Source organism: Athene cunicularia, assembly GCF_003259725.1.
Source record: "Athene cunicularia isolate RWA chromosome 20 unlocalized genomic scaffold, athCun1 chr20_part1, whole genome shotgun sequence".
Taxonomy (NCBI): Eukaryota; Metazoa; Chordata; class Aves; order Strigiformes; family Strigidae; genus Athene; species Athene cunicularia.
The window spans coordinates 7,173,739-7,184,388 of NW_020799125.1; the positions used below are offsets into that span (position 1 = coordinate 7,173,739).

General features: G+C 39.3%; 1 protein-coding gene across 1 annotated transcript; it reads right to left on the reverse strand.

Moving 5' to 3' along the window:
• Positions 1-8,884: 8,884 nt before the first annotated feature.
• Positions 8,885-10,389, reverse strand: MOCS3 (molybdenum cofactor synthesis 3). The gene has a single exon (XM_026861970.1). It carries the CDS (start codon positions 10,387-10,389, stop codon positions 9,271-9,273), a length of 1,119 nt encoding a protein of 372 aa, XP_026717771.1. The 3' UTR covers positions 8,885-9,270.
• Positions 10,390-10,650: the final 261 nt, after the last annotated feature.

Here is a 10,650-nt window from a genome sequence, read left to right on the forward strand (position 1 = left end):
GGGGGGGGGGGGGGGGGGGGGGGGGGGGGGGGGGGAACGGGGACACGGGACAGGACGACAGTGCTGTAGCTTCTTAGATCTTAGACAAAACACTACCACATTAAACTTCCGTGACAGTTCATTTAGCAGTAGGGATGCACTCACATTCAGCATACTGTCCATTACTTGGGAATAGACCAACCTCCTCTTCTACATATAATTTCTGCATGGGATTTTGGCTCTGAACTTGTATCAGTAGAATTACTTAAGACCTAAGTAGTCTTCTGCATGCTTAGAACTGGCTAGAGAAAAAACAGGTAAAGGACATAAACAGATAGACATGAAGGGTATGGTGCAACAATGATAAATAAGGACAATTTTCCTGTACTGTAACTACTTACAGTACAGCTATCTCATCTTCCCAGCTGCACCTCTGCAGGCACTGCAACAATGGTGAATCTTACGGACAGCTGAAAGAGAGAATTAGGTGCCCAGCAGAGTGGAGGTCTGACGGTGCTGAGAGCAGTGCCTGAACAAGAGCCTTTGAGATGTCAGCACAGGTCTGGGAGAAAAGCTATCAGCCGCCTCCTGTCATTGACTCATTGGTAGACAAAGAAAATTGAAAACAGTAGTAGTATCACACAGTCATCTCTAGAACACCATCTCCAGGAAGAAAGAGTCGGTTCCTCCAGTAAGTATCAATTCAAGTTATCCAGTCGGATATTGGAAGAACAGATATGTACCTTCATCTCTTCCCAGAACTCCAGTGAGTTCCAGCTCCTCTGAACAACTGATTATTAGTATTATATGAAACTAATAATGGGAAGACTAAAAGGAATCTGGTTTTGAGTCCTGGAAATCTTCTCTTATCCCAGGACAAGTCACAAAACTTCTCCCTTTTGTTCAAGTTTAGCTACTGCTGGAATATAGAACATTCAACAGCACCCGGGGATTATAAATCAGTCCCCACCGATGTCTATAATTTGAGTAGTGTGCAAAAACTTAAAACCTTTTTATTCTTAGCAATTGTCACATTATGCTAGCAGAGTAAGTAGAATAATGGTTCGCTTTTGCTTTTTATTAGAAGAATCGTACATCCATGCTGCTGTTGTTTCTAATCATAGTACAAAAGGAAAGGAAATAAAGAAGGAAACGTGGTAAGAAGCTACAGAACGATCAGTGTCAAAAAAGGCTATCAAGATGAGAACATTAAGTTTAAGCTTGTCACTATGAAAACTGAAGAAGTGATTGAGATAACTGTATCCAAGAAATAACTACAAGAAACTTCATCTCAGAAATGGTGCTTTAAATGGATTGTAATATGGCAACTAAAGATGCTTTGAGAAGGAGGTTAACACTTAGCAGGGCAGCAGATGAGGAGGCCTCAGCAGAACTTTGGGCAGAAAGCACAGGCAAGGAATTAAATTATTGTTACAAAATTATCAATATCCAGATATTCCTTTGATCAGTAGAGCAAGAAAGAGTGAATGAAAGATGAGCACTAGAGTTCCCAGTGTTGAAGAACATGTTGGTGCTCTCATCTGAAAGGAAGGGAAACCAGAAAGACACACCAACACAAATACAGTTTCAATAAATTGAAGGTGAAAAGGCACCTATAGGGTGCTTTCATGAGGTCCAACCATTGTTACTCCTGTTACTCCCACTTCCACAGTAATAAAATAGAAACTGAGAGCTGAGTTTCAAAAAAGTATTTGAAATGGACAATATGCATATCCTGGAAATTATTTCTATAAATTCTACCTAATACTGTTCTATCACACAGCATCTGGAATATTCTTGTGCTCTGGGCATGCACATACATATGTGTACATATAAATATATATATATATAAAAATACAAGTTTAAATGGTTTGATTTTTTTTTAAGAGCTTCAAACCCTTATATTGTGAAGAAATCTATTTCACAAAATAAGAACTTCTTTTCGCTATTCATGAGTAGGTGAATGCCCATCTGTATAAGAGACTTAATTGGCCAGTCAAACATACAAGGAGCCATTTTAAATTTGGAAATAACCTTTCTTTGCAAGCAGAGATTTGGTCTCCTAGCAACAGCATGAACACCTTGTGAACAAAACTGCAGCTTATTTGCACAGAAGGGCCTTGTGCCATGGGCATGGAGAAGCCATAAGAACATTCAGCTGCCGGTTTCTTCCTTCAGTGACTGATGGTGAAGGGTCAGGTCAGCAAAGCCTACAGCTGACACACACAGGAGCGAAGGAAGGCCTATAGCTCCCTCCATGCACGTTGTGTGCATTCTTCTACCTAAGCACTCATTTCCAGGTCGAGGTTCTGGCTACAGCCGTAGCCTGATTCTAGCTTTCAACAAGATACTATAATTTGAAGTAGACCTGATGCAGAATAGGAATTGCTTCTTTTCTGGCTGGAAAACTTGTACTACAGTAGGACTAGACTAAAATGATATCAATTTGCCTTTCTGATAAGATCGTATTAGAATTGCAAGTACTTCACAATAAAAAGAACAAGAGGTCTGAGCAGAACAATCCCATAGATATATTTCAGTTGGCTCTGACAATCAGCTGAATCAATCATATGAAATATATTGTGAAGATGAGATTAAATTAACCCATTTAATAATAAGAAACTAGAGAATAGGCAAACAGAAGCCATTTTTCTTTCCTGCTGTCGAGACCAGAACATACCAGTTGCTTTTCTGCTGCTGTATGGAGAAGATGAAGAGCATGCAGCTGTATGGCTCAAGCTTCTGGCTGCATAATACAGACGATAATGTATTTGTGCTGTGACCAAGCATTTCTCATTGCTTCCAGCAGAGCAGATGCATTATCCCACTGCTTTGTCCAAGTCACATAATCCATGCATTGTAGTCCTTAGAGCTCTTCTAGAACAACATGCTTATTAAATTGCTTCCTTGGGATCTGGTCACTAGAGTAAGATTTAGACACAACATACACACAGCAGAGGCCAGGAAAAAAGCGACTTGCCCAGGATGAATACAGCCAAAACTTAGCAGAAGCTCTGAATTTCTTCTCAATCTTTTGCCTTATTCATGAAATCATTACTCTTTTGGACAACTCTGAGTTATTCAAGGAGAAAGCTCTGGGAAATCTTTATGTCTCCTTCCTAACCACAGGCTCTAATAATGTACTGCTTCTTTTCCTGCACTGTATTTATTTTCCTCACAAGGATTTTGAAGCTGCAGTGTAAGGTAAGCAGTGGGGCCGGTATATTTAACCAGTGGTAACATAAACCACAGAAGGTTAATACCACAAACCAGGGTGCATGTGTGTGTTTTCCTGTGGTTTACATTAGTGATTGCTAACTGTACTCCAAATTCTGCTACACTATGTTTCTACACTTCTAGTCTTAAGGTAGGAGGAAAAGTATGACCACATCATGCCCACCAGAAATTTGACTACCTCTGAGGAACTCTAGCTAGCCTCCAGTCGTAGTTATTGCTGCTTTTGATTGCCTTTCTCTTCTCCCAGCTACGCTCTTTAGTGATGTAACTGCTTTTTATTCAACTCTGCCATTTCAAAACTACTGAATTATTTCTGACTGAAGTCCTGTAATCAAACAAAGCAGCAGTTTGTATTTATCAAGCTTCTTGTACCATTGCAGGATGACTCAGCTCCACCCTTCTCACTCAGTGTGGGTCCAAGCTTGGAAGTAACCTGCTCAGTGCCTGTTGTGACTGATCCTTCCTTCCAGCAGGGCGGGGTTCTCATGGGAAGAACTCTAACCAGCACAAGAAAAGATGATCTGGCTCTTTAGCTCGATGCACCACTCCACAGCATCGGTGAGACTTCCCCTCACATACCTGAGTAACCACTGCAAACCTGGATGTGTTGGACACGCTTTGGTTTCAGCAGTAAAGTCACACAGCTCCACTTGTCACCACCACAACCTGAACGTGGTTCTGCACTCGCTAAAATGGATCCATGTTTCTGACGCCTGTAAAAAGGGCAACATTCAGCATATTCATTGAGAAATCACTTGCCAATAGGCAGCAAATTTTCACTTCACTAAACTGCAAGCTATCTGCTAAAACAGGCTGTTTGCAGGCATGCATCTGAACCACAGAACATGTTGTTACCGTTTACTCTTGTTCTTGCCCAGATTTCAGTAAACTGCAAGCAAACTGCAAACTGGACCAGTAATCCCAAGTGTCTTTTCATTATCAGCACTTTGAAGAAACCAGTTAACTGCCTACAGCATAAAATAAACAAATTGAGGAGTTTCCTTTTAAAGCTTTGTGTTTTAATATATTTGTTTTTACTAACCAGTGATGCAATTTAAGATCTTTGTATTTACAAGACAGCTGCAAGCTGTAAGGAATTACATTTTACAATGTATTTCTTCTTTATGAAACACACAAAACCAGTTTGTAAATGAAATGACATTACACTGTTCCTCTGTATTTTCCTCTCACTCAGATAACAGTACTTCTCAGATGATCTCAGATAAACGTGACCTGCTGTAGGTCAACACATTTGCCTTCTCCAGCAAGAAACAGCTGCCACCTTTCATTAGTATTAGGTGATTACATGGGAAAAAAAGGCAAAAGCTTTCAGTGTCATGCAGGAAGGAATGCAAGGGTTGAACATACTCTTATTGCAGAAGAGAAAGCAAATCTGTTACATTCCGATCCACAGCTCTTTCAAGTATATCATAACTTACCCACTGACATCAGCAGGCCCCAGAAGAGGAGCTGCAGATTAAAATCTTGTAAAAAGAGTAAAACAGCAATCAATGACTTCAGCAGTCTTACAACACAGATTCTGTAAGAATGTTATTAGAACTGAACTTTCAACACAATTAAAGTGGTCAGCATGAATTCAACCAGTGAATCAAAGTAAATGTGGTAGCAATTAACTATTATGAAGATTTAAATCACGGACAGCTATTGGTTATGTTCCTAGATTTTAAATGAACTTTCTAGAAGTTCTATTAGAAGAAATACCTGATGTAAAAAATATTAATATCTGCAATATGCAAATAATTATTTTTTTACATCTGACTCCTAAGCATTAGTAAGCTCTTTATAACCTTTTCTCTGCATGAACAAAAATCTTTTCTCCTGAAGAGTTTAACACTTGCCTTCCTGTTACTACCAAGTCACAGACACAATTATATCCAGGCAAAAGGAGAAGTCCGATATCTTTTGGAAAAATCAGTTGCTTTGGGGTGAAGGGAATCTCAACAGCAGACTTTGAGGTTTTTATCCAATAATGATGAACTATATGCTGCATTTTGTTCAAATGCACTGGAACATGTGCACTTGTTTCCCCAGCCACTATAAATATCATCTGATGTCTCAGAGGCCATTAGAATTGTACAGATGACCAGCTGAGAAACACTGCTCTGGCCTATACACTGGCTGAACTCAGCTGGCAATTTTATCAAAACATTACAGTACACACTGCTCCTCTCTCTCAGGTTAATTCTGCTCCAAACACCGAGCTAGTAAGTCAGAGACACACGTAAATCAAGTAACGCCAATAAAGTTCGTTCTAACACTGTAATGACTCAACTTTTTCTAAAACATACAGTGATAAGCAAGTCTTTAATCTCCAGTAATAGAATGACTCAGTTTCAGGAACAACTCACCTAATTAACCAGGACATGCTTTAAGCCAATCCATATGTAATACTGCGATAGTCTACTGCAGGAAATAACAAACACACCACCGTTTGATTTCTATATTTTGACCAGCACCCTGACTTCAATGGAAATCACAAGCATTCAAACTGATGCAAGTGCCAAGACCTTCCCAAGACCTCTCCTTTTGATTTATACCCATGAACCGAGAGGTCTGCCAGACTCTCCACTGTTACTCAATTGCCCTGCTCCACTTTATTCTATTTCCCCGGTCTTTTTTCAAAAGAACTGTACACAATACAATTTTACAAGTGAATCTCAGCTCCTGCTAAGGTTGAATTGCATCTTGTAACCTAGAGAATGATTTGGTTTATTAACTTGCAGTGCCACCTAGCAAACGTCCTTAAAATTTTTTTCCTGATGTAGTTTTACAAAAGGACAGCTTAGAGCTTTCATATTTTAAAAAAGACAAACTTGTGCTTGCATACTTTTGTTTTGAACACTAAAATTTTTGTTACAAATTATGCTTACAAATAGGATAATAACAAAGATGCTCACATATCTAAAATTCTGGTATACAAACTTGCGAGAACAAGTTTTGGACATATCCCTTATACATTTGTCTACAAATAGTTCAGTTAAATGTTGGGGGATTTCTTTGAAATCATACATTTTGATAGTCAGTGATGAATTTATTGGAGTTTTGAGATAAGAGAAACTCCTACCACCAAAATAAGGAGGATTGTAGCTTATCAAGGAACATTAGTACCTTGTGTGTAGACACCTTTTAGACTTGCCTGAAATCTAGACTAGCTTGATTTGCCTTGCCTTAAAATAATAACCATCTCTCAGGACAAAACTAGTTTAGATATTTAATACTGTGCCTGAACCATGAGGCTATCCCATAGACCTACATCTGGGAGACATTAAAATGCAGCAATTCAGAATAAATGCTGCAGCCACTTTCTATTATCCTAAACCTCTAACAGGAAGCTGTTTCCTGTTTAGCTCCTGTGCCAAATTCTAGCAAGCCATTTAAAAGAGAATATAACCAAACAAGCAAAAAGCAACCTCATGATATCAAGAGTGAAGGACAAACAGAAAAATACACTCTGACCTTATCCCTTCAGACAACACATCTGAGACCAACTACACTATAATCTCCTTGATTAAAGCAGCTTGTCTTCATTCACAATGTCAACATGTACCAATATTTAGACAGTGCTTTGGCAGCAATACAAAATAATACGGTTTTATTGCTTCTCTAAGTAGAGTTCTGCTATTATACTTCCTGGTGAACAGGGAAACCACTACATGTTTTATAGAGTACAAGAAATAAAGCAAGTCAAAACAAAAGATACATTTCCAATAATGAGAACAGCTTTGGCTTAGTTATTATTCTATAACCCTTGATTTTTCAGCCTATCTCCAAAGAGACCAGCACTGTGTGAGAACTGTATTTACAGGAAGACCAGAAAACCAAGGGGGAAAAAATGAAATTAAACATAAAATAAAATAAATTAAAATAAAAATCTCCAACATGTAAAAAATGAATTTTTGATAAGCATTATAGACCCCATCTTTATTTAAGATGCATAGCAGATGTTTTCATATTTGCTGAGAATTTAATTGCTATCCTAAGTCAAGGAAGAGAACACTTTTTTTTTTAATCCAAATAAACCTACATTTTGCATACTCTCTTGAGACCAGAACTGAGCCACTACTTCTTTCCAGAATAACCAATTCTATATTATATGGCCCAAATAGTTTTGCACAGAACTCTATGCAAAAATAACAGATGCATTGCAGATGCTGTACTCCTGTAAGAACTTTGGACCTTAAGTTTCTACAGACTGGCAAGAAGAGCCTTTCCAAAAAAGCCATCTTAATTGAAAAGATCCTTGAAAGTTTGTCTCTCGTCAGACCGACCTGATGCTTTTTTTTTTTTTTTTTTTTTTTTTTTTGGTTAGTTCTGATATTATTCTATGGGTTTGGTCCATTTTCATTCATCTTTATCACTGTTTTTCCACTGAGTTCTCCAGATCCTTGAGGTGTTCATTAATTTCTATACAGCACACAGGCTCACAGTCTGGTTTCCTGCTTGAAAATGTGATATAAGAAACACAAATTCGCTACAAAAATCCCTCCACCAAACACCACAGGTTTTAATGACACACCACTCGTTGTTCAGCACTGGAAGGTTGGATATTAGAGAATTATGGCTACTGTGACCTTTTATGTTTTGGTCTTGTTTTGATGTCACAGTAACGAAAGAAAAATGAAAACACAGGTCACGCATTTCAAACAAATCCTTCTGGTTTCTAATTCCCAAAAGCTGGAACCCACCAGATGCCAGATGTTGTGACTGACCAAGCCTCCACCACCCATCTTAAAATGCCTGAGGACTCTACCACTGCACACCACAAAGCACTAATGCTTACTTTAAGACACGGCCTTCCAACATTTTTGCTGTCCTCTAAATTACAAGAGATACAACTTTGTATTTACAAATTCACCAAGTTTCCTTCACAAGAGACTGATTATTATTGCGAGAATCCATGGCATGTTATAATAAAGTAGGCGGTGTGGATGTTCTCAAATTTATTTTACTAAAACATGCCTTTTTGACTAATTATAATGGTACTATTATTTTTTTTCCCCCTGTATAATGTGAAGATTAGTCATGACAGTTGTTTTTTTCCTCCTCAGGAAGTAAAGGAAATCCATACCTTAATTAATACAGTAAGAAGATAATTACTATGCTTAAGTGATGAGGACTCAGGCAGCTCTCTGTTGAGAAGCTATTTATTTCTCTTTCTTTTAATTCAGTTCATCTACAAGAATTTTTTTAGATATGTGTCGCTCTTCATGCCAGTTAACAAAGTCATGCAGTACAACTGGAGATATATGCAACTACCACAACAAACAGGGAGAAAGCTTATGAAATATGTCTTTGTGTTTGCAGAAGGGAGGCCACATATCTATTTTTTTCTCTCTCACCTCCTCTTCATCTCTCAGTCTTTGAAATCTTCTAAGCCCTCACAAAAGCATTTTCTGTATGTTTTACAGGCTCAAATTTATGTCTTATCAATATTTAACCTCAGCTTCTCACAGGTGGGAGGATACACTTTTCTGCCAGCCAACAAATGAGGATGGATGGCTCTGGAAGTGAACACCCTTGCTGCAGGTGCTGTTATTTGCAGCAAGCACTTCTCTTTCATAAATACACAATGCTTCTGTCTTGGCAATTCCCTATGGTAGGTTTAACAGTGCTTCTGACCAACTACACGTTAACAGTTAGGGCAGGGTTTAATCACTACATGCACTATTTCAATTTGTTAGGTAATTAGAAGCATAAAAACTTTCAACACTTGACTCCTGTGCTTTGTCATTCTCCAGGTTACAATTATTAATCAGGAGTCATTCTCAATCATCACATGCACAAGTAATTATTCCAAGTTTTGAATATTAAATAATAACCAAGAAACACATTTATTTCCATTTCCATGGATAGTTTCACCTTTTTATAAGAATAATGAGACATCTACAAAAAAAGTATTAAAAAAAAACATTTAAAAAAGCAACATGGTATTTCTATCTCCAGTTCTATCCACATGATACAGTCATTACACAGAGAAGATGAAACTCTATGGAATTTACTATGAAAGTTGTTTTTTTTTCACCATTAGTATTTCTAATACTGAGGAAACGTTGAGTCAATTTTACTGGCCCAAGCCATGAGCCCCCCTTTAATATCCTTAGCTAACACAGAACCCTCTTTGACAGGTAACTCCTGCAGAATTCTTACAGCCTTTTGAGAATCATTTCCTAATTTGCAAACAACATATACAGGAAAAGATGTCTGGCCATTAGTTCTCTGTTTTTCCTCATGAATTATTTTTTCTAAATATTCCAGACACTCTTCATCTTTTTCTTCTAATTTACTCAAAGGAATGTGGACAGCGTGTACCAGGCGACAGATATCCACTTCTACCTGCGGACGAACATCTAACAATACATGAGGAACTTGCTCATCCAACAGTTTTTTGTATTCCTCGACAGATATCCTGTCTTTACTGGATAGCAGATGTAAAGTCCTACACTTGTCTGTTGCAGAAGAACCACAAAATGCCTCATAATCCTGTAGGCAGGTGACAGATGGATTGTCACCACAAACAGCACAGTCTGGTTTCTTTGGTCTTAACTTGATGTTGCGAAATCTCCCTTCGTGGGCATCAAACATCAGCATGAACTGACTGAAGGAGGAACCCATTCCTGAAGCGATCTTCAGCACTTCCAAAGCCTGGATGCACCCCATGATGCCTGGCACAACACCCAGAACTCCCCCATCCGCACAGTTAGTCACTGTCTCTGGTGGAGGGGGCTTGGGGAAGAGACACCTGTAGCATGGCCCTCCCTGGTAGTTGTACACAACCAGCTGCCCCTCCAGCCGGAGGGCACTGCCAGACACCAGGGGTTTCCCAGCCAGGACACAGGCGTCATTCACCAAGTACCTGGTGGGGACGTTGTCAGAGCAGTCGGCGATGACGTCGTACTGCCGCACCAGCTCTAGGGCAGTGCGAGGGCTCAGGGCGCTGCAGTAGGGCACATACTGCACCGTGGAGTTCAGCAGCCGCAGGGCTGCGGCAGCAGATACGGCCTTGGGGAGCCCTCGGCGGGCCTCCCCGTGCAACACCTGCCGGTGCAGGTTGCTCGTCTCCACCACGTCATGATCCACCAGGCCTAGGCGGCCGACACCGGCGGCTGCCAGGTACTGGGCCAGGGGGCAGCCCAGGCCGCCGCAGCCCACCATATATGGATCAGATAAAATAGTGAGTTGTATGTTCTGTTCTTTTTTTTTCTTTTTTATTGTACTGGAAAGTAATTGAAGTCCTTAGAGAACTGGAACAGAGTCCCTGGATTTTGCACTTTCTTTACATCATTAAACAAGTTATTTAAAGTTTTGTGTGCCACTTTAGACAAATGTAAAATTAGAGTAGTCATGCAGCTGCTTAGCAACATTATGAACTAATATGTGGAATCATGAAGTAATATTTGCAAAATATTTTCAGTG

Bases quoted from the DNA above. Each gene is read 5' to 3' on its own strand.
- MOCS3 (XM_026861970.1), bottom strand. From the start codon at position 10,389: ATGGTGGGCTGCGGCGGCCTGGGCTGCCCCCTGGCCCAGTACCTGGCA.